Genomic DNA, 27,380 nt, shown 5'->3' on the forward strand with positions numbered 1-27,380 from the left:
AATGATGCTTAGGCGCGAGCCATTCCAGGTTTTCGTTGTGCTACGGACGCTGGGTCACAATCACTTGGTGTAAACAGCGCAGTATGGCGGTTCGGGCGATGACTGCTTTTGTTGGTGCCACGAGCGCGAGCTATGTGGACAGCAGCATGGAGATGTTGGAGCCCTTGAGTGACGCCGATATAATTGAGGCTGCATGCTCCCAGCAGACGTCGCAGGGCTCACATGCAGTGAGAACAGCCGACAGTGATAAGTCCGACGGCGGCGACGAGACTGTGCCACCGCCAAGTGCACATACAGTAGTGTCGGCGCTCGATGTTGCAGCACGCTACTTCTCTTTCAGTGAGTACTCTCACATTGCACAAGAGCTTTAGGCAAGCTGCAGATGATGCTGATAGTGTCACGGCAGAAGAAACGCAAGCAAATGCACTTCGCCGATTACTTTTAATTTTGACACCCATTCCCCCCAAATAAACATGTTTTGGAGCATAAATAGCATCCTATATTCTAGCACTAAAGCTAGCTGCTCACGCGAATGCATTCCAGTATACTTGTTTCTGACGAATAACTGGCCAATCAATTTGTTTCATTTGGCACTAGGACCAGATGAATTTAGTTCTCAGAATATGCTCGCCACAAACGTGTAGTAGCGCCTAGCTCGCGATAACGAGTCTAGACGCGACTGCTTCGGGTTCTGCCCCTGCAGTGGAGTGCTATAACCGCTCATTCTAGCGCCCATTCGAACTTCGCTTAATTTGAACAATTTTCCAGTCCCCTTCAAGTTCGAATTAACGAGCTTTTACTGTATAACCACATATAAGTAACGTTCGCATTCTGCTCAATAACTAGCTCCATGTGGCCGTGCATGCTCAGATCACATATAAGCATGTCACATGTGATGCTACTTCTGTACGTCTAGTAATTGAAGTCTATTGCTAACCAGTTTTGTTTGTGATCAAAACTGCAAGTGTTTGCATACCTGCAAAAATAAGTATTATCTATTAGGTGGAGTGAAATGTGATTGAAAACAAGTTTCATATTTGTTCTTTTTTTATCAGATAAACTGTTAGTCGTAAGTAGTGTTCATTTTATTGAATGCTACTTTGGAAAGGTGTTTTGGAGGGATGTACTTCTAGATTATAGAGCATTGTGTTTAACGAGGATGACAAAAATGGCACCCTTGGAGAAATGTTTTTCCATGGCTTCTTCTGCAGCATGCATTGACAGGATCTGTAAGAAAAGCCATTTATTGTGTACAGGTATGAGTAGCAGGCTTTGTGCCTGGTGTGTGTAGCAACACACTAAGCTGGCAGAAAGATACTTTTTATTATCGCAATGCACAAATTTGAAATACAAATCAGCAGAGTGCAATCTGCCTTTGCAATGTGAAGACACATTTGGAAAACTGGAGACAGTAGCTCACATGAAACATGAAAGGCACACAATGTGTGTTTGTTCGTAGCATATGCAAAGCATGCATCATCACTGAAAAAAAGTTTCCACAACCATTTGCCTGTCTGGGACATTGCATAGCATCCAAGCTAAGCTCTGTGACTTTGTAAATGTCTTGTGTTCATAACTTTGGCAGTTCATTATTCAAATGTACCCTGAGTCTAATCAGCACCAGTTAATTGCAATGCACCTTACGTAGCAGGTGCTTCCTTCAGATTCAGCCAGCTGTGTTACATTTTTTTTCCTCTAGCCATATGCTATTATCACGAAGCCAAACAAACTGCTCACTTTGTGCATGTTATCTTGAACATGTTTGGAAACCAGTGAACAGATCAAAGATGGGACCACTCTATGGAGAAGGACTACGCATTGCACAGCATTGCTGATGGGTGCCAGCAAAGGAAGGGGTGCACGCACAGAGAATGCAAGTGCCTGTTTTGCTGCCATCTTCCAGCGGTACTGCACCAAATGCAGGCATACGCTTCCATGTTTGACCCAAGAGTGGTTCCCTCTGTACATTGCTCATGTTACTTTTTTTTGTTAAGAATGGGACACAACATTTATGACAGAATAAAGAAGTTCTGTTGTTTAGAGGCTGGCACAGCACTGTTGTGCAGCTTATGCCATCTCTGTTGTAACCTTGGTAAGGTGAAAGAGATAAGGAAATTGGTGTACCGTGGAGTAAACAAAAAGCTTTCAAAAGCTAGCACAGTTTCTTGCAGAGCAAACATCCTCCTGTATTGATTGTTGTATGTACTGTGAACATTTTGTCGCGCTGAATTGTGTTCTCGTAGCTATGCAACTGCCTTACACTGAAAATGAGCACTAATCATCGTAATGTGCAAAAACAATTTATACTGTTAAGAAGGTGTACAACTTCCCCAGCAAGTGGTGACGAGTTTCTTTAATTGACGCATGCACTAGCTCTACCATGCATCATACATAGTCTTCATTTCATCACTTTTGCAACAGTTTATGCTTTCCCTAACGAAGCCAAAACTGTGAGCCCATGCTATGCATTTTCTTTCACCATCATGTGTTCTTGCCTCTTGCTCAAGGCCACAAGGGTTTATCCACTTTGATGAAATGCCTTGCATGGCTGCATAGGCTTATTTACATAATGTGGGGAAGGCTATTTTGGTCCCTTAAAGTGTCCTTGACCAATAAAATAAATTGCAGTGCCAAGAGAGTGTCTGATTGACTGCACAGTCTTTATGTGGAAAAAAAAAAAAAACTATTGTTGGCCACTCAGAGAATGTTGTACGAAACCAAAACATGTACAACTGATCAATCAGTCACCCTTCCATACTTTTTTTTTTAATCTGTCAATTCAGCTTTTTGTTCTGAGAACCTTGTTTACTGCCTGTAAAGCTGGCTGACTAGAAAAAATAGCATTGCTCACGCCTGGATTCATGTTGTCAGATTGTTTCATAGTAACACATGCTGTGGCTTGGCTCCCCTAAGTTTTCTGAGAACGTTTATGCAGACACTGAAAGTCATCAAAGTAAAATGTATTTACATTGCTTATATACAAAAGGGTAATACACACTGTAATAAAAGAACAAAAACGATGTATACTTATGTATAAAAGGTGCTTTTCAAACAACACACATTTCTCGATGTGCATAACGTATCTGGTGATGCGGACTTAAAAGGGATATCTTAAAGCACACTGCAAAAGCGCAAGCAGTTAATTAACAGCATGAATGACGCTGAAGTCTCCTTGTGCACCCTTGCATCTCCTTACCTCTCATAAAAAAGAAAGTGAGCTCTCTGGGACGCTTGCACCATGCGCGCAGCAAGCACCATAGGCTTCATTTATGTATCGACATTTAAATGTGACTACACACAACAGCACTGACAGTGCCTTCGGCTATCCTGAAAAATAGAGGGTGCGTGTCGTACAGCCAAGCGTATGTGGACTGTGCTGCATTGAGCGTGGCAAAATATCACGAAGGACACTTGCATTGCACATCTTTTACAGTCATCACGATGACTGGGGACGGCTAGATGCAAGGCAAAAGCACAGGGGCACTAGGCTATGCTGTGACAAGGCATCATCTTTCTCACAGCTGTGCACAAGCAGCAAAATTTAAATTCTGTATAACTTGGCTCACATTAACACACTATGTTATGTCGTGCACGTTAACATTGTAATACAAGCCCAACAAGAAACCTGAAGTGTCTTTAGTGTAAAAGACAAATTTCTGCTCGTGGCATTTTGCAGCACCCATCACTTTAGTGCTTAGTTTCTGGTGCAGGAGTGAAGGAAGTGTGTTGAATCATTTTGTAGCTGCAGAGAAGGCCTTATGTTATGCTTGCAGTTATACCGTATTTCAAAATAGTTTATAAACCATCTGTAAATGCTAGACTTGCCAAGTGGGTTTTGTTCACAACACGTATGTTGAGTTTCTGTTTCAGAAAGAAATGTTCACAAAAACCATTCCAGAATGCTTATCATCTGAAGTTCTGAGCAATGAGCAGTCACAAGACAGATAAGGCTGCATTCACAAGTGCCTTAAAGGGACACTGAGGAGAACTCTATCAATTTTTTTTGTTAGCAAAATCTGATAGTTCGGCATTTCATGGTTTTGTTGCCGCTTGTCCGGGTGCGAAAGATGCATTTATTTCAAAGAGATTTGGATTCGAAGTTGAAAAAGTTTTTCCCGCCCCTCTGATTCAAACTCGGGGAACTCTTATGACGACACGGCAACTCTTATGACGTCACAGAACGGAGTGACGTGAATCGTGACGTAAATGCAGACTCCGTGATTTCTGATGGCTAGCGGTGCGGTGTGCAACCTTCCTTTGCAAGCCTCAGAGATTCGTGACGTCCATGAAGTAAAGAAAATTCCTCCAAGGTGGCGCCTCTTGTCCTAGGAAGTCATCACGCTTGTACTTGCGAGATTGGCCTGTGGCGGCAATACCTGTATTTTGGTTCTTGCTATTTTCTACATTACAAGAGCTTTGTTTTCAGGAAGAGTGGCGTTCTTGTGATCAGGAGCTGCTATTCTATGGATACAAGCCAACTTCAATTTCGCCTCAATTTCCCTTTAAGGTCTACAAGGCCAGGAGGCTTGGAAGATATTGTTGGCCTCCCTTGGAGCTCCGAGCATTTCACGCTATAAGGCTATGCTCAGAAGAACATCAATTAAGCTGCTTTCATTTTTTTCGAGCAATATCCTGAGGCTATTTAAGATAGCATGCACACCGTTTTATATTTTATGTTGAAAGTATAAGTAGCTTTTCATCACCTATATCTTAGCACTTGTGCCTTGTTAGAAAAAGACTGAAATTGAAACAAATTTATGTCAGCTTCCTCTAATCATTTTGATTAACACAAAGCAGCATATTTACATTGGAACAACAAGTTCAGATATTAACACAGTGAATCTGTCCAGAATTCTGTTTCATCCACAAATGCATAAGCACACAGCAAAACTAACTTCACCTAAATCAAGTTTGGTTGGCATGTCTCAACCAATAAAGAGCACTGCAGTCTGCTGCATTCAAGAAATGCGAAAGCATTTGCGTTTGAACATCCCCAAAATTTTTTTCTGCAAGTCATCATTGTCAAATGACACTTATCTTGTGACCCTTAGTTACGCCCCAGCTCTTTTTGCAAGCCTTTGTTGTCATGTGACCCTTGGATGATGTCAGCTACTTTTTTTGCATGTCATCGTTGTCTACATCCCCAACACACTTTACTGTCCTACTCACCACAGTGCGTTCACTTCGTGCCCCTCTAACACGCTTGAACCAACTATCCTTCATGGCGTATACGTTGCATGTCCACCTGGCACACAGATACCATGGGTTCGAACCGCAATGCCGGCGAATTTCTTCCGAATGGTTATTTTCGCGAAGGCACGCTCTGCCGACGAGCTCTGCTGACATGCTCCGCTAACAAGCCCTGTACACGGCACTCATGAGAAGAAATGCTTTCGCATTAAAAATTGGTTCTTTGCAGCGATGCTCATTCCTTGTCACACTTCTTGCTTCTAGTTCAGAGTGACTGTAACAGCTGAGTATGTACTTATATAATTTAGTCTGTACACAGTGCCATAGCGCCACACATCTGCAAATGTAATATTGATTAGTTAAACACACATAAAAAGACATCACATCAATAGACATGAGAAAATTAAAAACATGGCTGAATGAAATAAATAACGCAAATGGCACAGTCCTCATATCACACTGGAAACAACGCACCTGGAACGTCTTGTCAACACAAAAGTGCATTGCAGCAGGCATTCTCAACCTTGAAGCAAGGTGCATCGAGCCTAAAAAAAATTTCTTAGGTTAAAAAATTGCTACAATAGCCTTTTCTATTGAAACATCGAGAGTGTCTGTTTTTTCCAGACCAGATGTAATCATAAGTTGAATCGATCTCGTTTATTATCCACAAAGTCACAGTGGCTACATATAAAGGGGACAGCTCTATTCTGCATTTAATTCGCACTTAAAGAGCTGTATACCTGAACCTGCAACCTTGCGCTCAAAGTTTTCATGTTCGGTATAGATGACAGCAGAAAAGCTGCACAACTTGAACATGCCTCAACATTGCATAAGCTGTAGCGATTCTCCGCTTCACCTAGGATACTTTCTGCCATGTCACCTGTGATAAAAAGGCTGTTGAGTATTTTGTGAACACACAGTGAATGCAATCTGTATTTCCACTCTCCTGTGTAGAGGGCAGGCATATTGGCATTGTGTGCTCTGTTGTTTGCTGGCAGTCTTTCTTGAGGTAGCCTTTTTAAGAAGTAAGCATAAAGTGCTTCAGTTTGCTCAAATGCTTTTGCTTCAAGGGCAGAATGGGCAGCTGATCACAAAATATTGCAATGCAAAAATGTTGTGAGAGCAAAAACCTGCAATTTCCAAAGGGTGCTGGCTGTCTACAGCTTGTATATTTGGTATCGTCCTTTCCTCTGTTCCCTTTCATATGAGCTGTATGAATCATTTGCAAACACATTTATCAACATTCATATGTTCTATCCTAGCTTGAGAATGAACAATTTTAGTGCATGAATGGCTTTTTAACACAGACACATCTCGGCTATAGCCAGCACCTTCGGTGAAAAAGGGAACAGTTTACCGCCCTTGTTGTGTGCTGCAGTGGCAGCGCACTGGAATCATTACCAGTATTACTGCTGGCCATGATCAAGAGCGTTGCCCAAGGGTCAGTGCCAGGGCAGTGCCGAGGACAAGAAGAGGAGTCGAGGCCAGAGTGACAACAGAGGTGTCGCTGAGTGCACTCTGCTCATCTGCAAAGGAGGCCCTTGCGACGGGGCAGCCAAACCACTCGCCAACATGCTGTGATCGGTTGTAGACATGCATCCGCCGATCATTGAACCTCCAGAAGTTCAGGCCCTTGAAGAAGTACGTCTGGCCTGCGTGGACAAAGGAAACAACTATTGTTCCACAAAAAAAAAAAAAATGCCTTTGACATACTCTTATGGCTGCAGTCAACCGAATTAATGCTAGCTGCAGCATACCAGCCTAGTTTAAAAAAAGAAGCGCTTACAGTTTGACACAAGTGATGTATATAGGTGAAAGACTGTTATTGCCTTTCCCATGCTTTCAGAATTAGAATCAGAACGTTTATTTACTCAGAAAATATTGCAAAAAGTGCTGCATAGTCATCTGGACCCTTAGCCGCTATGGCTAGTGATGGGTCCATTACAAACATTATCAAAAATAAAAAAATCACTATGGAGCCGTGCTACGAACAACGTGTTTGGTGTGCTGAATTTTCTTTCTTTCATTTCATCACTCCTACTGGCATAAATTATGCTCCACAACTGCATAAAATTACGTTAGATTATTTGTTCAACGCTTGCATACTAATTGGCAAGGATGGAATAGAACAAGCTAATAAACAAAAGCACAAAGGAAACACATTAATGACAGGGGTGGAATTGCTGCGCCGTTTCCACCATGCTGCGCCATAAGAATTTCTTGGAGCCTTTGTGCGCCGTAGGCGGCAAATTGCGCCTTGAATAATTACTTTCGCCACCACAGAGCCCCGCAGCAAACGTAGCGCTAAAAGCTTCAGCTTAGTTTCGGTTTCAGTTTTTGGTGGCTACGGCCAGGCTGAAGCCGTTTCTTTGTTTTACCACAGCTGCGCATTACCAATTGATGCGTAACATCCGGCGACAGCTGTCACTGCACGAAGAGTCATGCCAGGAATCATGAGAAAATGGCAAGAAATAGGTACCTTTTTCTTACTTTAATTAGTGGAGCTTACCACATGTTCCCGTGTATAAGTCGACATTTTGTTTACAGAAATGACCATCCGAGATTGGGGGGTCGCGGAGTCTCAGTGGTAGTCGGCTGAGCCGTGGTGGCCGCGGGTAGTACGCACACCGTTCCGATGCCCATTCCATGCAGAATAAATGGAGCTCCACACATGAAAATAATTCTTATTATTATGCAAATTGCCTTCACTAACGAAAATTCGAAGTGCGTGCCGTTTACTAGGCTCACTCGCTCACTCGCTGTGATGACCCCTTTCCCAGTCGAGCAGCAGATAACATGAGAGCAGGGTCCCAGCAATCTCTGACAGCGCCTCCCGCCGGCACCCGTAACTGTACTCAGTTTCATACATCAGGTGCAACGCTGTCAAAGCTAGAGCTCTTGTTTGCGCTGCCTGCATCTGCAACCAAAAAGTAGTGTGCAAAACATAATAAATCCTTTGCTTGCAGGCTTACTGCATGACACATTTGTCATCAGCTTGAATAAATGCATTCTTATTGCTGACGACACGCTGTTACTTTCTCGTGCTCAAGACCACTCGACCACAGAACAAGCGCAGAGTAACACGCCTCCCTTTATTTTCCCGTGCGATCTACTTCCGTACCTTTCGCAGCGTTGCATCTGATTCATGAAATGAAGTATATACTGCCGACAGCAGTCCGGTTTGCCGCATGCTAGTCAGCCGGCATGCACGCGGGTATGGAAAGGTGGAATATGCACCGTTCAATCGCCTTTGATCTCTGCTGGCCTTGCGATTGCGTCGTTACGCTTCTGTTGCTTTGAATTATGCGCTTGCCGCGATGCCATACCGCGGGAAACTACGAAACAGTGCTCTTAGGCATACACACACAGCGCAGCGTTTGGCTAGCTAGGGCGGCAGGAACGGTGACATATTTGGAGTGAACTTTCCTTTTTTTTCTCCGGCGAGGGGTGCGAGTTTGTGGATCGACTTACATTCCAAGCCGGCTTTGCAGTTTACAGTGCCTAGCAGGTGCAGGAAAGCAATGGTGATGTTATGAATGAGGCCTAGCTGCCTAGCATATTGCCCGTTACACTAGCTGCATTGGAAGCAAGCGAACGGCCTTTCTCCTTCGCACAATGTTGCTCATTTCTTTACTTTGTCACTACATAGACAAATGGCAATTATTCGCCGCGATGGTCGAATGGGTTTGGGGCTGCGGTGATGGTCCCAAGGCATCTGCATTTGGATGGAGGCGAAATGCAAAGGACACCCGTATGCTGTGCGATGTCGGCGCATGTTAAAGGACATTCACTGCCACGGATTCAATAGAAAGTGTCTCAGCTAGCGCTCACCGTCTGTGTTCTGGAAGGCGGCGTCGACGCTGTGCGGAACTCCTCGCCACATGCGCACATGCCGCGGGTAGTCGAGCTCGACGCTGCGGTCGAACTCGTCGTAGCGCCAGTACTGGTCGCCGCTGAAGAAGTACGTCTTTCCGTTGTGGCCCCACACCATGGCAGCGTCCACGTGCGACAAGCTGGCTGGTAGACCCAGGTTAGTGAGCGGACGTGGGTAGCCCGGAAGTGGGTGGTTGCTGCTGAACAGCCAGTACTTGCGGCCTGCACACATATGTCAGGCATCGGTCAACAGGTGAGCAGAGGGGAAAGCACATAGCGCAACAGGCTCTGTTGCATGCAACACTCTCAAAACACGACGCAGTGGATGATCGGTTTTAGCACAACCATGGCAGCAGGTTACCAAAGAGTAAACTGCAGCATGTAGTAGCACTCAGTTCAGCTAGACACTGCAAACATCTGAAAATTGAGCAAATCAATGCTGCATATGAGCCAAGTCAGTTTCACTCATGCCATACAGTTTGGTTACATTACGTGGAACTTACCACAGGAATGTTTTGCACAGCATTCAGTAACTATTCTGAGATACAGTCAGCGTCAGAAATTTTGCTACTAAAAATGCTGGTAGGGATGAGATCGTAGATACTCTGCTGCTTCGTGGTGGAGATATGTAATTTAATCACATTGACACCTGCCAAAGCACACATAAAACTGGCTTTATGATTTATCCTCCTTGCCTTACCCTCGTTCTATCTCCCTGTCAAGCACTGCCATAAATCGAAGAAAAAAAAGATATTCAGAAAATAAAACAGCGCAGACCGCAAAATAACGCCACATCTTGATAAAAACTTTCAAAAAATCTGCTGAATGTTATATTATCATGCGAGTTAAACTTATAGTCACTTGGGCACAGTCATGCGACTTTGGCCCCGTTTGATTTATCCGTGTCTTGTAGGCAGCTTCTCCTGCTGGCGCACCTCTGTATCTTGACACGGATTGTCTGTTTCCGCGCTTATTTTCTCCCCGCGTCCCGTTCTTTTTCTTGCCTGCCACTCTGGTTCGATGCAGTCAGTTCCAACATTATAGCGTCTTCTTCCTTAAAGCATGCTTCACTGCATATTAACTACTGTGGCGGAGAAACAAGCTTGCCGAGCATCACTGTCTTGTAAAATTTATAATTTCCACTTCCTACTTCACTTCTTCCGGCTAAATTCACGTGCACCTTAACTGCGCTTAACCGCCTGGAAAAGTAATCTGTCCGCGTAATAAATTAGAGACCTGAGGGGTGATATCGGGGCATGTGAAAGGTCGCAATTTTTCACTTCCGACAATAGGAGCCAAAATAGTGGCTCGCAAAGTACGAAGTGCAGTGCAAACAGCTATAGCAGCAGAACGAAGAGGTGGCGAATCAAAAAAACATGTACCGCAGAGGTTTGTTGTACAGCAAACTCAGATGGATACCGCGTACCGGTCGGGTATTTAGTATCAATTAAACAGTGGCAGCACGAATGCCACAGTCGCTATTAAGCAGAGACTGTGGTACCCCTGGTTCGCCTAATTTGCTGATACATTACGGAAATGATGTATTTAGTACCGCATCGTGCAGGGGAGTCAGGAACGGGAAATTAAATTTCGGCCTTCATTAATAACTACGATTTCCTAATTGCGATTTCCTCTGTTTCGTCTCATCGCTCAGAAAAGAAGGAAAAAAAACGCTCCCGAGTTCTTGAAAGTTAAGCAACTAGAGTAGCCTCGTTGCTTTAGTGTGAATGCAATACGTTTTCAGTTATGCTAAGAAAATTCTTTCTTTTTTTGCAGAAGTGCCAAGTGTTAAAGGAACATTCAGGACAAAGTGAAGTTGGCCTGTACTGATAGGCTACGGCATCCTAACAACAAAGAGACCACTCTCATCCAAAACGGAGCATTTTTAAGTAAGAAAAAGAGCAAGAAACGAAATATAGGTGTCGCTATACTGGCGGTCGATTTCGCAGGTACACTGCGTGAGTCGACACCAAATTCTCTGCGCGGACAGCGGAGGCTATGCTGCACCGCCGTTCACTTAAAAAAAAATGGTAGCTCATTCTTCTCGGTGTGGGCATCATGAGTTTGAATAGAGTGGCGGAAAAAAATTTTAATTCAATTTTCTCAATTTAGATGCGTTTTTTGCTGCCTGAAAAACGCTCACATACCCGGAAAGATACAGAGAATAAATTTTTACTAAGAATAATAACTATATAAAGTTTTACTCGGAGTGAATTAAACACTGTTGTTCCACAACCATTGCCGAAGGTATGCTGGTTAAGCAGAGCTCCCAAAAAATGAAAGACTGTACTCTCAGCGCAAACGTCTTCTACGCAACCTAAGCTGCAGCTTCGCTGATTCTGTGCATGCCAACATCCGCAATGTCAACAGAGGGCCGAAATATTTAAGGGGTTACTTAAGCTGATGCGATAGCGTTGATGCGTTCAAGCCCATATATGCGGAACTGGTCATTCTCTACTTTGCATTCATAGGTCCATGGCAGTCCTCATACCACTCCTGGCGCAATAGTGCAGCGATTAAAAGATGGCCCTGCAATGGCAGGAGCTGCCATCGGTGGGGCTTGTGCGACCCAGGTTGCTCCTCCTGGGCAACCTCTCGTGAACAATCATTAATTTAACTGCCACCTGCCACGGTGAGCAGTTTGCTCAGAATTCCGTGGGCAGGTTGTGATGATGCCACAAGGTCACATGACCTAGGTGGCCCACCTGCCATATAGGAAGCCACCTAGGATTCTTTTCTGGGCATTTTTCCATTGATTTTTCGCTCACGCCAATGATGCCGAAGACTAAGTCGGCTTTTCTGTGACACGGGCTTTTTAATGCTGTCGCGTTAAATGTGTGCGGCAGACGGCCAATCTACTAACCTATGAAGAAGGCAATTTTTTGATCCGGCCGCTCATAGACAGCATCGATCTTTTCGAGGTCTTTGGGCAAGTTGTACCAGAAGAGGCTGATCTCCACTGGGTAACCGGGCTTCAGGCCCTGTTCGTTGATCCGCCAGAAGTACTGCAAAAAGGACAGACAACCCGTCATTAATGCATGATGCTGGGAACACGTCAGAAGCTAAAAGGACAAGAAATGTCAAAAGGTTAGAAGTTTATATTTCCGAGAAGAGGCAGCCAGACAGTTTGCAGAGAAAATGCCCCTAAACTCACAAAAAAAAATGGCAACGTTTGCCTCCTAAGCTATGGGGCTGGATGGACACATAAGCAAGTCGCGAAAATACTTTGACATGCCTTTCTCAATCAAGTCGCTTACTCCTGCGTGGGACATTTCTTACCCCTTCCCCGGCCCTCTCATGGTCAAATGTACAAACTCCGGCTGTTATGAGGCAACGTCCAACGAACTTGCTTGCACAAAAACTTTTTGTTTTGGAAAGTGCCCATAGGGGAGTCACAGCCATCACAAGAAAGCTTTTAATGCTTATACTCAAAACATGAAATGAGTAAAAAGGGAACAAGCTGTCCACAAGCGCACTTCGTTTTAGGGGCAGGATATGCTGCCCAAGCCGTGGGGTAGGTTTTCACCACTAAAAATACGAAATACTTACGGTTGACTACGGAAACAAATTCTTTCTTCAATACATGCGAAGTTCTAGCAGTTGCAAAGATTTTAAGCGAGGTTTCCATCTCATCTATTTGGTAAAATCAGGACCTCCTATGCCGAAATTTAAAAGCCTCCTCTCATTTCTAACTCCCTTTTTACTCAAATATAGGCATATTCGTGTTTACAATGTATGATATGGAAAATGCCTCCCTGCAATCGGCAATTTGTGCATGATACCCTCAGACTTCCCATCACCTCCTCAGAAGTGTCCTTGCATCCCTCAAACTTTTCTATAGCGCCATGGCATTGCACCTGACCTTGCTGATGCCAATCCCTTTTTAAAACCTTTGTAACAGTCCCACGAATCCTGCTTTCTTTTCTTTAAGCTGGATCCTCCTTTCCCCTTTCTTTGCCACTTCCCTCACCCCACTAATGGTCTGCAGCTTCGGATGGCGTTAAGAGCTCATTGTCCGGGCTGTCTGGAGGTCAGGGAAGATATAGAAAGTTTTATATACGCGTGTAATGCTGCCATTACCTGCCCTTATTTCTCTCACCCTACCCCTTCCTCCTAGAGTGCGTGACTCCAGTTGGACACTGCAGATCACCAACAAGCCCCAGCACAGGAAACGCTTCTCCTCACGAGGTCCTAGTACTGGCCGCGGATAAAATTGCTTTCCTCTTTCCCAACACATCAGTTTTACAATTTTGCCCTCCTCACCATGCATTTTATGGGATTGTTCAGAAACAAAAGGCTACCTGCTAGAACCAGGGAGCAGGAAACCTTTCTCTGCATTTGGACCGGTATGGTTGGCTCTAGCCACAACTTTAATGCACGACTGACTAGGAATGTAGACTAGGAATCATGCCTGGACAAGATTCACCCTCCCCATCTGAAAACCCTTCCCACTTCACACCGCCCCTCCTCCTCACCAGGCCTTCCTTCTCGGATTTAAGACCCTATTTAAACCCTGCCAATGATGAACGCTTTGCCCAGAAGAAGGCAGGTGCTCTTGTCGAAACGGCGGCAAGCACCCTGAGGCTTTCCCCTCCCTTGCTCACTTTGTAATTATCAAGAACCACCTGCCCAACCTCTCTCTACCAAGAAATAGACGAGGTGATGTTAGGCAAACATAAAGATACAGCTGTACCAAGACGAATAACTAGGGGACAAATACCCTGGAAATATTGTCCATGGACATAATGATATGTCTCATGTCCAAGGAGGACATAATGCCTCAATTATGTAATAAAGTTCTCTGCTTTTGCTCTTTCCTCCCCCTCCATCTACGATCCTGCCCACCTTGCCCTTGAAGATGAACAGCTCTCGCCGGATGACGGCGATGGCGTCAATGGAGGTGCTGCAGCCGTCGGGCTTGCCGTCGCCGCCTCCTCCGCTGGGCTGCTGGGGCGGAGACTGGCGTGGGGGTTGTCGTGGCGGGTGCGGAGACTGCGGAGGTCTGCCTGCCCCATGGCGGGGGTCGCCCGATGGTCGTCCATGCGGCCCCCGTCCCGTGGGAGACACCGTTGTCGTTCGCGGCACGATGGGTTGCATGGACGCCCACTTGGTCGGGTACTTGGCACCTGCGGACGAGCACGAAACAACAAACGAGTCAAGGGCAGTGCACTATGCGACGGGATAGTGAAGGGGGTGTGCGCACATAGATATAACGAATGTGCTAAAAGGGGGAAAAGTTCAAAAGAATAGATTTAAATTAACGACCCATTAATAAGGAATTATTATTGCTTTGCGCAATGAACGGCCCTTATTAGGTGTTCAGGACTACCCATACTTGGTATTCACAGCGCATCCCATGGTACTTTGCAGATCGGCACTACGATGACCTTCTCAGCTTCGACCCTTCGACCCTGATAGACGTGACTGCACCTTCCTCCACTGTATTTGCTTGAATGCAGCGTTTACTTTTTTTTTTTTTGAGCCGCCGCGGTGGCTAAGAGGTTATGGCGCTCGGCTGCTGACCCGAAAGACGTTGGTTCGATCCTGGCTGCGGCGATCGAATTTCGATGAAGGCGAAATTCTAGAGGCCCATGTACTGTGCGATGATGTCAGTGCACGTTAAAGAACCCCAGGTGGTCGAAATTTTCGGAGCCCTTCACTACGGCTTCCCTCATAGCCTGAGTCGCTTTAGGACGTTAAATCCAATAAACAAAACTTTTTGTTTTGCATTATCATCATCATCGCCATCAACCGATGATAGTGGTCATGAGATGGATACTGACTACTTTTTATGTAAGCTAAGATAATCGAGGCTTAATTCAGTGCGCCTAGCATGCGCAATATGTTAGTGAATGCCTCGAACATGTGTGTAATTTACACCTGCAGTCGTTTTAGTTCATCAAGCCGGATGCTCAAGACTGCATTAAGACTGTCACAAACCTTGCCTCCACCTGGCTAATGTTCTTGGGCCTTGGGGTATCGCGGCCTCTTCCTGAGCTCAGCGTTCTTCTGACCCTTTGGAGATTCGAAACTTCGATGTGAACAGTTTCAACATACTGCGCTTGATCACTAAAGCTCTCTACATATCTGTTTAAGGGACTCTAAACGCATGTGGCAAAGCGCATTTAAAAATTAGATGGTTAAGACACACACAACAGCCACTCGCCAAGCACGCACGTTTTGCGGCTTTCCTCGAGCGTCGTCAAGGCTTCTGCGTTTCCGGCGCAGCTCAATTCACTACGGAAAGATGCATATCGCACGCACCCTCTGCGAGCTCCTTCCTGTCACCTTTGCTGCCAATTCCCAGACGCGTACTCATGCAGACAAAGAGGAGGGGGCATGAACGCGAAGCTCTACTCAAGTTTCGGCGCGGTTCCTATACGACTGCGGCAAAACGTCGGGCTCTAATATGTCTCGAGAAAATTTACTCTTCTCCAGCTTGAGGCTTTCGAGGAGAAGAAATTTGCAGACACCTACGTTTACGATGAACGAAACATGCAACAAGTATTTCTTAAAGACTAGGCCTCGCACTTTTGACGTGTGTGTATGAGTGTGTATAGAGAGAGATAGCAGGGTAGAGAAAGCCACTTGACATGCGCACCGCAGTATGACATTTGCTTGTGGGTGTGGCTACGTGCAGTTAACCATGCACCACTCGATTTCGGTTTGACGTACAGAAAAATCGTGTTTTCGTAATACCAAATGATGATATAATTTTATTAACAGTCAGCTCCGAATCTCTAATTCCAGTCGCCTAACTGTTGTTTAACGTTTCAGTATAGAATTTCGTTAACGAGCATACTATAGTCATATAAAAATTAAGAACGGAGCGGAACATGATCCTGAAAGGAGGCGCACCAGCTAGTGGCGTCCACCGATTGTCATGACGTCATCCATGGTTAATCGTGTTGCGTATGCTAACGTGACATGGCAGGGGGCCGGCAGGTGCAAGGATTAACTGGATTAACCGCGACGTCAAGACAACTGGTCGATGCCACTGGCTGGAGCGCCTGCTTTGAAGGGTATCTGCCACTTCGTTATTGAGAAGTATCTTAATATCCCACTATAGTTAACATGATTCGTCTTTATTTCGACACCCACTCCCAAGGGCATTATTATGCCTCGTAAGCCACCTTTATACCTAAAAAAAAACCTATCTTTTGATATCATTATGCATTTGAACAAATCCCAAGAAGAGCAAGGAAGATAAGGCTCGTTTTCATTAAAAGCCTGATAGGACCAAAGCACGTCGTCGGTCATAAAATTCACCGATTGGTATCCAGCAGCACATGAATCACCGAGCTGAAAGCAACGGTTTGGTCGAGGGCCCTTTTCCCAAGAATTGGGAAAAGGGCACTGGAGGTCGCCTGCAGGCATGAAGCCGCGGCCATCGCCTGAAGCGTGGACCCAACACCGCATCCACGGCGGTGACAACGCAACCTTTTTTGTTCAATAAAGTTTTCAATGAAAAAATGAAAAATCACCGATTGGCTGGAGGGCAGTGACATCACCAGTCCGGAAATTACTTCACTTCCAGTAAAGGCATCAACAGCAGCTAATGCTATCACATTGCCAATATAATGTAATTATAGGTGTCCCTGTGTATTATTTTTCGTCGAAAGACATTCAATTCTGTATTGCTCAGGCAATTGGAGCACGTCTTGTGGTCTCCACCTCCCCATACGTGGCCTCTGCTGGACGCTTCGTGCTGTGTGAGAATCTCTATCTCGTGTTCGTTCGTCAGCAAGGCTGGGTTCGTCAGCAAGGCATTCGAATGGTCTCAATTTTGCTCTTTTGGCAAAAAAAGAAAAGAGGAAACATTTCTTTGGGCCCACACAGAGTGTCAGTTACGACAGCGCAAAGCTAATGAAATACTTCTCGCCTCCTGTGAACTCGAATTTTTTGTGCAAGGGATCGTGACTGAGACAGCACACTGAGACTAAGGCGTCGCCGACCTTGGAGGACGAGAAATGACGAAAAATGAATAAGCACCCAGTATACAGCTAGAATCAATATAAAAAGGAGAAGTTTATGGAATGTACTAAGAGGTCACTCACCGGGTATGCTGAGAATTTTTTTGTTTTGTTTTCTTTTTCTTCTATAAGCATGATGAATATACATTACCTTTTCAAGCTATACGCAAAACTAAACTTCTTTTTTCTCCTCAAGTTGCTCACACCTGTACGATTTTTTTTATTCCGATATGGAGAGAAGGAGATGGAAATTTAGAACATTCAATGGTAGAGGTGATTGATCAAAGAAAAAAATTGGCCGGATATCAGGGCGTTGCATCCAAGGGCTCTGCTATTCAGGTGGACGCCTGCAAAGCGCTGACGAGCACAGTTTGCGTGCAGTGAAACACGTACAGGCGGCAGGCAAGTAGACATGCATATACGCACCGTAGAGCCTCTGTATGCCCACTTTGTCGTCGTAGGGCAGCTGGAAGTCGTCCTTCACTCCCTGGTAGTAGGGGTACATGAGGGAGCCGGGCACCGACGAGTGGGACAAGCCCAGCGAGTGGCCGAACTCGTGCGCCGCCACTGCGAACAGGCTCACCTCTGCGCGCAGAAAAAAACAGGGACGAATGAGCGTACGGAAAGAGGACGGCAGCGTAGGGAGATAAGAAAGACAACAGGGTACACTCTAAACACAAATACACCAACATGGGTGCAAAAAGGGAGTAAGCTGTCCTCTATCACGCTCCTTTTTATAAGAGGGAGTCCGCTAGCGCAAGAGGACAGCTTATGGCGAAACATGCAAGCCCGCACACTGTTAAACCCAGCTCGACACAATAAGATTTGGCCCGCGCAATACCCAACAAAGGCATGCCCGGTCCGCAAAGAGAGTTCCGACATCCTCCGCATGGTTTGGCACTGCCCCGAGCAACGTAAAGCGCGCAGTTCACAGGAACTGAGCCATGAGCAGTGGGAGGTGAAGCTGGCTCACAGAGAGCTCCCCTTCAGCACCAGCTGATCGGTCAGGCCTGGACCCAGACCTGGGTGAACGACCCGCGTAGTTAGTTTATGTTAAAGTTTATTCTCTCCCTCTTTACTGCTTTCTGTTTAGAGTGCAGAGAAACCTCCATGTTATTGCAGGGAAAGAATCTATAACCGGGCAGCTTCTTTACTCGGATAAGGAACAGAGTTGACTAGGTTTTCGCAAACGCAAGCACGGTGCACGACTGGCCGGGCCACACGCATTTGCCGATAACGATAGCCAACAAGATGGCAAGCAAGGCAGCGGTGAATTACAAACCTATACTTAAAATGCTCACAGACTTTGCAAATCCATTCGAGGATGTTTGAGACGAGTACATTTTTGTCTCGAAATTTCGTTCCAAAGTACATGTCTGCGGTTTTCCATTGGTGTCAGAAAACACTTCGCAGGGTCTCTCTCTCTCTCTCTCTCGTGTGTGTGTTGCATGCGTTCTCGCCCGATCCCCGTTTCCGTGCCCGTTTTCCATACGCCTCAGGCATACCATTCGGCGAGATGTGAAAGCCCCACGCACCGTAAGCTGTACGGTGCACCGCTTCTCCCGCGGGCCATGCAGAGCTAGGCGCGCGAGAGCAACGGCTGGTTCGGCCGGGGGTGGCATCTTGTGAAGAGCGCGCTCCGCACGCAAAGAAGTAGGAGGGGGTGATGGGGGAGTTCGTGCAATACCAAAACCAGCGCGCCGCACTCAAGCCGCCCGCCGCAGCGGCGAAGGAAGGTTCGGCCGCCGATCGAAGAGGCTCTTTCCGGCTCCCCGTCGCGGCGCCGCCGCACTGCTGCCTCCACGTCGCCGTCGTCTTCGACGTCGTCGTCTTGGCTTTCGACCGCTCCATTCTCCTCGCGGCGCCGATAGGGCGGCTGCCCGAGCGAAGGCACCTTCTATGCCTTCCTTTTTTTTGCTTTTTCTTTTCATTCCCCTCCTGTTTCTCTTCTCTCGTGCCGAGAAAAATGCGCTTCCAGCGGCGTCGTCAAATAAAGCCTGCTCAGGCTCTGCGGCCATTGGGAACAGCTGACGCGGAGGTGCCGGCGGCGCGCCGGGCCGTGCTCGCGGGGAAAGAAGGTCCACTGTGTGTCGAGCGTCTCGTCGCGGCTCCACGCCTCGTCGCCAGCGGCTGTCCCCGAGGGAAAGGAGGCCTCTCTTCGCGTCCAGCGCACTTATTCACCCCTTCATCCTTTCCTTGCAAAACTCGAGGCAAGAAGAATAAGTGAAACTTTCCACAAGACGCGAGCGGTCGGGATAAACCGGATTATATTACCCCTGACCATAACTTGCCTGCCCGGTTCAGGCACTATTCTGCGCAAAAATATTTAGCCGCTGACCGCAAACCCACCAGTAATGTCAGTGTCAACACGGCCGCCGAGTTGCTTTTGGACATCATCCGGTCCTCTGCAACTAAGGTGTTTTTTGTTTTTGTTTTTTTTGTTTTTTGCCTCCAGTTCATCAGCAACGAACTTTCCAATCCTCTTCTCCTCCGCCCTTCACTAGATGTATTCAATGTCTGCTTGCTTATTTATTAACATTTTTTTCACCTGGTTCGTACTCGTTAGTCAGCAAGACGCTAGCTCTTATGCAACAAGTTAGTGGCTTAGTATATTCGACTTATGAAAATGAAATCTGTCACGGATTAGATTTTTTTATTTTTCATCTTCTCCAGCAGTCTCTCGATTGTTTCACTTTTCAGGAAACGTATATCAACCTAACCTTTACGCAATCGAAACGAAAGAACGAATAACAACGGATAAGGCGAAATAGCGTTGAAAGAGCCACGAAGAGGCGTTACGCGGGAGGCACACAACGACAAGACCTGCCAGTTCGATGGACTCTGGCGAGACAAGTGCCGCTCGAAAACCCAGATCATTAACGATGTGCCAAGGCAAAGTAATGTGCGCTTTAAATATGACATCTCTGGTGTACAGTTGAATGAATGCCAGAGTAAAGTGTCTCGATCGGACTTACCGCACATAAGCTTACGTAACAAGTCCATACTTATTGAATAAATAAACAAATCTTAATTTATTTATTGTGATCCTGGACGGTGCTGGAATAAATACTAATATATTCATTCTGCACCAGGAAGGTCCAGGTACCTTAATGGAGGGCAGTGGTTACTGCAGATATATATATATATATATAAACTAATAAGAAACACAATAGGTACAATTGCGTAGCAGGTAACATATGATGCATAGAATGTGGAGTTGCTGCTCAAAGCGAAAAGGCAGCATGCAGTTGGTTCCACTAGTTGATAGTTTTTGAGATAAAAGATTTGCGGGATGATCTTTTGTGAAATTGTGGAGCACTACCCAGTTATGACGCATGTCTCATAACTAGGGCGTAGCTCTCGCCCGAGAAAAGTCGGTAGGAATTGATTGATTGATTGATTGATTGATTGATTGATTGATTACATATTTGTGGTCTCTGGGGTTTACCCATCGGGCCGATCTGCGAACACCTGGTGCTAGATGCTTCGGCCGACGTTCCCCCTTACTCTTCCCGTTAGGAAGTGTTTTCTTGTGACACAAACATCGCGCCACTCTCATTTTGAATTAAAGCGCCCCACAAATAAGTTAATGTCGCAGGGCGGAGACAAATCAGCGCACGTCCTAATCATATGTTTGGGTAACATACGGAGGATTACCAGTATGGAGGGATATGGAAGGATACGAATGTGGAGGAAAGTAAACCAGCAAGTTAATTTATCCTCTGCCTCCACTGAAAAAAAAAGGGGGGGGGAGATTTAGCATAGTGTGATCGACTTCCGCGAAGAGCTATGTGCGCATGCGCAGATGGCTCCGAGAAGCGCATTCCTGCCACTGCGCAGACGCAGCTGGGTCCCTGCGCAAGCGGATTACGGTAGCGGATCGCTCTATGCTAAATCTCTCTCTCTCTCATGGTCATGGAGCCAGCCTGAAGCCTTTCATTCATGAAGGCACGGACATCGAAACTTTTTACGCTAATCTCGTAGGAGGCGTCGCCAGTCCGACCTTTGCATCCGCGCAGCGTAGCAGCCCCGAAGATTCGCATCAAAACGCCGCACGTCTTCGCCACCGCGTTTCCCATACACACACATGACAGCCACACGCTTCGCATCCACTTAAGCGAGTTTCGCCTCGCGCTGCCAGAGCGAAAACGTGATGCATACGCGATGCGTTCGTTCGCCGCCGAGCGGCGCATGGGCGGACAGTCGGCGATCGCGAACAAGAAGCGCGCTACGCGGCATGGAACGCGATGAATACATTATCGCGCAACAATAGGCCCCGGCGCGAGGCAGATGGGGAAGAAAGGCAGGACCAAGCGAAAGAGAGCTGTGCGAGCCCGAGAAGATGCGGCGAGGCACGAAATGTGTTTCTTGGAAAGTGAATCACGGCTCGCGAGGAGGCATCTCCACCCCTCTCCTTCCTCGGCTCCACAGAGTGGCCCAGCCATGGAAGCGCTGACAAAATGTGCTGGCGCTGTGGTTTCTCCTCCTTCGAGCGCCGTTGATGCCACTTCCTATGGCTGCATGGACGACCCACTCCCCTTCCTTTCAATCGATACCCCTGGAGCACTTTTGGAGCTCCTCGCTCTTTTAAGCTGCTTTTCCCCGAGCCAGACTACACATGTGCGTCAGCGCGCGTGCCGTGTGCGCGTGTTTATGTTCGGATTTGTTCTACGGGGTGTCGTTCCCAACCGCCCCTCTGCAAGTTTAACACGTGAAAGTGGATTAGCGAACTCTTGGAGGAAGCTATTGATATATCGTGACTGTTGATACGTTTACTGCGCCGGCGCCGAATGGTGAAACAAGTTTCACGCACAAAGCCTGTTGATATTTGTTGCTCTTGTTCACGTGAAGGCATATTTCTGCGGGGCGTACCTCAAAAGCAGGAATTAATGGATCGATGCTTTTCGCGTGAATAGAATGTGATCTGACTCGCTACATTTCGGTAATTAAATGACGCGAATGATACTTCCAGGATTGCCACGCCGCGTAGAATTTTTTAAGCAGCTGTGGCCTTTTTACCCGTATAACGAGCTGAAAATTTGGGACGTTTGATGCATGGTTACCGGGTGAAGGCAGCTTTTGAACAGGACCAAGCAGAAGCTCGCCGCGTTGTGCCTTTTCTGCCTCGGCCTGTTCGAGCGCTGTTTTCTCCTCTGCTCATAATCAAGCGAGCCCACTTTTCACTTAATTCAAACATCTTTGTAATAGGAACGAACACACTCCCATGCACCTCGAGTACTGTCGCTCTGAGTACCTTCTTCTGCTGTACTCTCCAGAGTGCTGTTTCCGCCGTTATAAACTGCGCTTGTGCGCTGTTCGCGGACAGCCTTCGATCGTGAAAAGCGGTCGCGCCAATCCTTTAAAATTTGAAGCGCAGTGTTGCAAGCGCTGGCCTCATCAGCGCTGTCAGCTTTCCCCGGGCGCCGCGCTCGGCGACGCGGCTCCTCAGGCCGGCGCTGTCTTCGTCAACTTCTCGGAAGAAAGGAAGACCCCCCCCCAACTTCTTCACCCCGTTCCTCTCCGAATGCTGAAAACGTGTTTAGGAGGCCCTCCCGCAGTGCCGCTCCGAAGCATCCGTGATCGATGACCGCAATTACCAAAAGTGATGCATGACTTGACCGCGACAACAACGCTTCACCGTCGCGGCGGGGGACCCATTCGTAGGGAAACACTGAAACAAAACCCCTGTACGGAGAGAAAAAGTGGGTGAACGAGATAGGAAGAAAGTGTGCGTGTGGAAAGGGGGTTGAGGGCGGCGCAGCAAGTTGGGTTAAGCGACAGAGACGACAAATAACGCTGTGCCCGGGGAAAGAAATAAAATAAAATAGCTGCGGGGCTTCCGAAACAAGCGACCGACAAGAGAAGACCCTGCGTATCCGTCCCTGTTTTCGCTGGGGCGGCACGATGACGCCCGAGTTTGCTGTGGTGGTTGCGCAGACAAAAATAAGAACCGCCCCTCGGCTCTGGGCGTCTACACGGGGACGCCCCAATAATCATCGTCGTCGCCACTGCCTCCTCGGTCGGTCGCTGCCGGTCCTTCTCTTCAGTCTTCCGCTGCGGACCCCTGGCGCTTGTTTACTAAACGCAGTGCGTACAGCCACTGGCCTCATAACTCACTGCTGTTGCGTACTTTGAATTACTGAGCACCTCGAGAGCCGATTCTGAAACGAATGCGTAAGCAAAGTAAGCATAAATGAGAGGGCACAACCAATTTTCATGGCCGCCATCTTGGATTCGAGACGAGAAACCGAAACTATGCCGCCATTTCGTCCCCTGACGTCCTACTCACATAGTTCCACCTCTATCCACCATATTGGTCCGTGACGTCGTCATTGGCACGCGGCGGGTGGTTGTTTCTACAATGCTATAGTAGATGGCGCTACAAGTCTCAATGCGAGATGCGCTGTTTTCTAGTTGCAGCCACAGATGACGCTTTGATCTCAGGGTGGTAGGAGACCTCACGAAATCTCGAAACGTGATCAGTAATAGCTAACGCTCTTAAAAAAATTCAGTCCAATAATACGACTGAAAAAAAAATGGTTTACGAAGCAAATGCGCGAAGACACAGAACAAAGCGAGATAGAAAATGCACAATGCAGATAGAGCACTTGTTTTCAGAGGTTTATGAGGCTTAACGTCCAAAAGCTACACGGGCTATGAGGGACGCCGTATAATGAGTGCTCTGGATAATTTCGACCACCTGGAATTTTTTAATGTACACCGACATCGCACATGGGACATGTCTCTATCATCTCCAGCGAAACGCAACCGCCGCGGCCGGGATCGAACCCGCGCCTTTAGGGTCAGCAGCCGAGCACCACAACCACCGAGCCACCGCGGCGGCGAATTCGAACCTTTAACTTGTAGAAAGGCATCATTACATTTCGCCATGCTGAGCGATCGCCGCTGAACCTTCTGAAAAGCTTTCAATATCCGACGTGAATGCGGGCCTGCATCTTTCCTGGGCCACTGGCGTTGCTCGCCGTGCCTGGTTTGTAAACACGCCGCCCGCGGACGTCGAGGCGATGGCGTTCGAAGGCAGTGTTTGTGTGTGCGATCTCTCCTCCCGCCTCGCCGCGTTCCGCGACCTCAGCGAGCGCCCCGGCGGTGGCTTATCGTCGGCGGGGAAACTTTCCTCCTGCACTGGTGCGCCGTTCCTGTCACACTTGGACACGCTCCGGCGGCCGCGAACACTCCGCGCTCCGGTCTGACGGCGACGCGGGCGAGCTTTCCCCGGACCTCCTTTCGCTCGCTACGGAGCCTTGCGTTGGCTTCCTTCTTTCTCACTCCCTACCTCCTCTCTCTCTAACGCACGCACTCTCATGCAGAGCTAGGAGAAAAATGAAGCCCCCTACCCAGAAGTGTAAGCGCAGCTCTTTCGGTACACCCTAGCCGATTTTCCTCGGAGTAAACAAACTCCTTCGCCGGCACAAAAGACTGCAGCTTCGATATGGGAAACAGCAGTGCTGAATGATTCGGTGTTGTTTGACGAAACGCCCAAAAACGACAACAGCAACAACGCCAGTGATGCGATTCATGAAGTACTCGGTAACCTTGAAATAAGCTTTCAGCTTATATTTCGCTCACTTTGGGTTAATTTAGTTGCTTTTTTTTCGCACAGAAAAATCATGGCATCTGAGAGCAACGGTACGTGCCTCACCTGATAACGCCCCTAATTTTGCTATAGCACTCGCACATCGCATGTTCAAAAACAAAAAAACACACACACAGCTACCTGAGCCGCTTTCACGAGAAAATACGTAGTATAAACAACAATTAAGTTCCATTGAGAATTCGGCGGCAAAAATCTACTCTCTCCGCCATTTTACAACTATCACTTGTTAATTTAAACAAAAATATCACAGGGACATCTGTTTACCTAATGTGCTGGCAAGGCGATAGCATTAAAACCTGTTGATGCCTTTACCGGGAATGATGTCACCTTCGATCCGGTGACGTCACTCCCGTCCAGCCAATGGGACTTATCCGCTCCGGTGACGTCACTTACCTCTAGCCAATCGGAATTACCGGTCTGGTGAAGTCATCTCTCTCCAGCGAATAGGCGCAATTTATGACCGACCACACATTTTTTTAACGCTCTCGCATGAAAAGGTCGGGAAGGACCTCCACAACAGGCACAACGCATGCTTGCTCCGAGAAGAAGAGGGGAGAGAAAAAATGCAGGAAGAAACAATAATAACAATAATAATAATAATAATAATAATAATTGGTTTCTTGGGGAAAGGAAATAACGCAGTATCTGTCTCATATATCGTTGGACACCTGAACCGCGCCGTATGGGAAGGGATAAAGGAGGGAGTGAAATAGGAAAGAAAGAGGTGCCCGTAGTGGAGGGCTCCGGAATAATTTCGACCACCTGGGGATATTTCACGTGCACTGACATCGCACAGCACACGGGCGCCTTAGAGACAACAAAGACAACTTGGACTTGACGCGAATGCACTCGCACACGAAAAAAAAAAATCAGAGCGAACGAGAGGCCCATTCCTCAGCAAATTAAACTACAAAGACTAAATCAAATACGAATAAAAAACGCAGCGGAGAATGCCCCACAGATGAGGCCATCCAGCCGATGGCGGGGACCGGTTCTCATGACGTTGCGGTCAGTCCTATTCCACGCTAGGGGACTGGTTGGCGCCATTTGCTAGAAGTCCTTCTTTGAGGGACATTCGCCGATGAATTGTTGGGTTGCGTAGTTTCTATGGGCATATGTGCGGACTAAATTATGCGGCTGACGAGGTAATTTTTTTTTTCCATTTTCTTCAGGGACCCCGGAACAGCGGTCGTCCCCTCAACATTTTTCAAGAGGGGGCAGACCCCTCCCCCCTCCCCCCCCCCCCAAAAAAAAAAAAACCCGGTCTCCAATTACTTGCACTTGAACTGGATTTCTGACAACTGAAACACTTCAGTTCTAGGACTCTTCTAATGCAGAGCACAGTGGGGTTGAGCTACTTGGCTTCGTAGCCAGTTGCAAAGCATTTCGTATATGAGTAACCTAAACCAGTCATGTCCCAACAGAAGCAGAGTCTGACCCGTGTACATGATCATGATTAGCAGAATTTAAACAAACTATGCACAAACTTTTTTAATGCAATTGATCACTCCCCGTGCGTAAAGCTTCCCACCTAAAAGCTTCCCATTTAATTCGTTTTATATTGGCCTGAATCTTTGCACCGTTTGATTGTTCGCGCTCAAAACCGCCGGCACGCGGCTTTATCGTTTTGTTTTTTAATGCGAGACTTATCTCCACTGATCGTGGCCACGTGCAAATGCTTCCACATTTTAGCAGATTGTTCTAGTTGCTGTTGGTTCTTTATCTCGAAGGTTCCTTGCCAGCTTTAAATTGAGTGCAGCCAAGAAGTGCAGGCATTCAGTCCGATGACCGCCGAGCACGCTTGTGGCTATCGCCGCCGCCGAGTCATTCAGTTCTTAGTGGGCGCGAGTCGGCCCCTTAAGCAGTTTATTTTGGAAGCCTTTTCGTTGTCTTCCTGACTGCTGGAGTGTCGTCACCACAATGTGACAGTTTGCAACAACCTTTGAACATTTGGAAAATAAAAAAAATAAAGAAATAAAATTTGTTATGTAAACGAGCATTAAATGAATAAAAAACAAAATGAGCTCAGTCTTGCCCCCCCCCCCCCAACTAAAAAAAAAAAAATTCCGGAGTCCATGGTTTTCTTGCATGTGAGGATTTTGACAGTAGTACTTAATGGAATATTACTTCGCTCCAATTTATGTCAGCAACTACAGTTTTTAACAATTAGTCTGTTTTTTTTCTTTGATTGCGCTTCTTTTAAGGCTCCCTCCGAGCGTTAGCAAATTCGCACCTTGATATAGTCCGGAAAGGGCTTACCTATTGGAAAATCAATAAACAAAGCAATAGGGGACATTCAAAATTCCGCATGTGCGCTTTCCCGCATAACAGTGTTGCCTAAGGCAAGATGGCTGATGATGCGTTTCCAGCTTAAACAAAGCAAGAAGGACTAGTTCTTTTGTTTCATTCTTCGAAAATACGTTTCTCACATTCTATCCACACCCTCAGTGCCTGTCCTGTAGCCCACGCAGTTTTTTTAATCAGAAGTCGGCCATATTGTCTTTGGCAACACAGCTATGCGAGAAAGCGCACTTGCGGAATTTTGAACATCCCCTATTGGTACGAATTTTCTATCTGATCTACACTGACAACTTAACCGATTGTTACAAATGTTTCTTAATTCGAAGGTATCGAGGTTTTCCTCCGATTTCGTAGATATATGCAAGACTGCACAAGTGGATAATTAACTAACAAATATGAAACTGGCTTTTTTCACCAACTCTGTAGCG

The 27,380-nt window shown here is 46.8% G+C and overlaps 1 protein-coding gene across 4 annotated transcripts in view; it reads right to left on the reverse strand.

Moving 5' to 3' along the window:
* Nucleotides 1-1,304: 1,304 nt before the first annotated feature.
* LOC144121263 (matrix metalloproteinase-2-like) overlaps nucleotides 1,305-27,380 on the reverse strand; it is a 202,010-nt gene continuing 175,934 nt past the window's right edge. For 2 of the 4 annotated variants that reach the window (XR_013312582.1, XR_013312583.1), the window contains exons 4-9: nucleotides 17,463-17,621; nucleotides 13,909-14,189; nucleotides 11,927-12,068; nucleotides 9,022-9,285; nucleotides 4,514-6,842; nucleotides 1,305-3,978 (exon numbers count right to left, since the gene is read on the reverse strand). Coding sequence is in view for 2 of the 4 variants with exons in the window: in XM_077654383.1 (XP_077510509.1) it covers nucleotides 6,613-6,842; nucleotides 9,022-9,285; nucleotides 11,927-12,068; nucleotides 13,909-14,189; nucleotides 17,463-17,621 (1,076 nt within the window). In the remaining 2 variants the exon portion in view is untranslated. Of the gene's footprint in view, nucleotides 6,843-9,021; nucleotides 9,286-11,926; nucleotides 12,069-13,908; nucleotides 14,190-17,462; nucleotides 17,622-27,380 lie in introns of all 4 variants that reach the window. The other 2 variants (XM_077654383.1, XM_077654384.1) reach the window with 1 other exon arrangement.

This window comes from Amblyomma americanum, chromosome 2, assembly GCF_052857255.1.
Source record: "Amblyomma americanum isolate KBUSLIRL-KWMA chromosome 2, ASM5285725v1, whole genome shotgun sequence".
Taxonomy (NCBI): domain Eukaryota; kingdom Metazoa; phylum Arthropoda; class Arachnida; order Ixodida; family Ixodidae; genus Amblyomma; species Amblyomma americanum.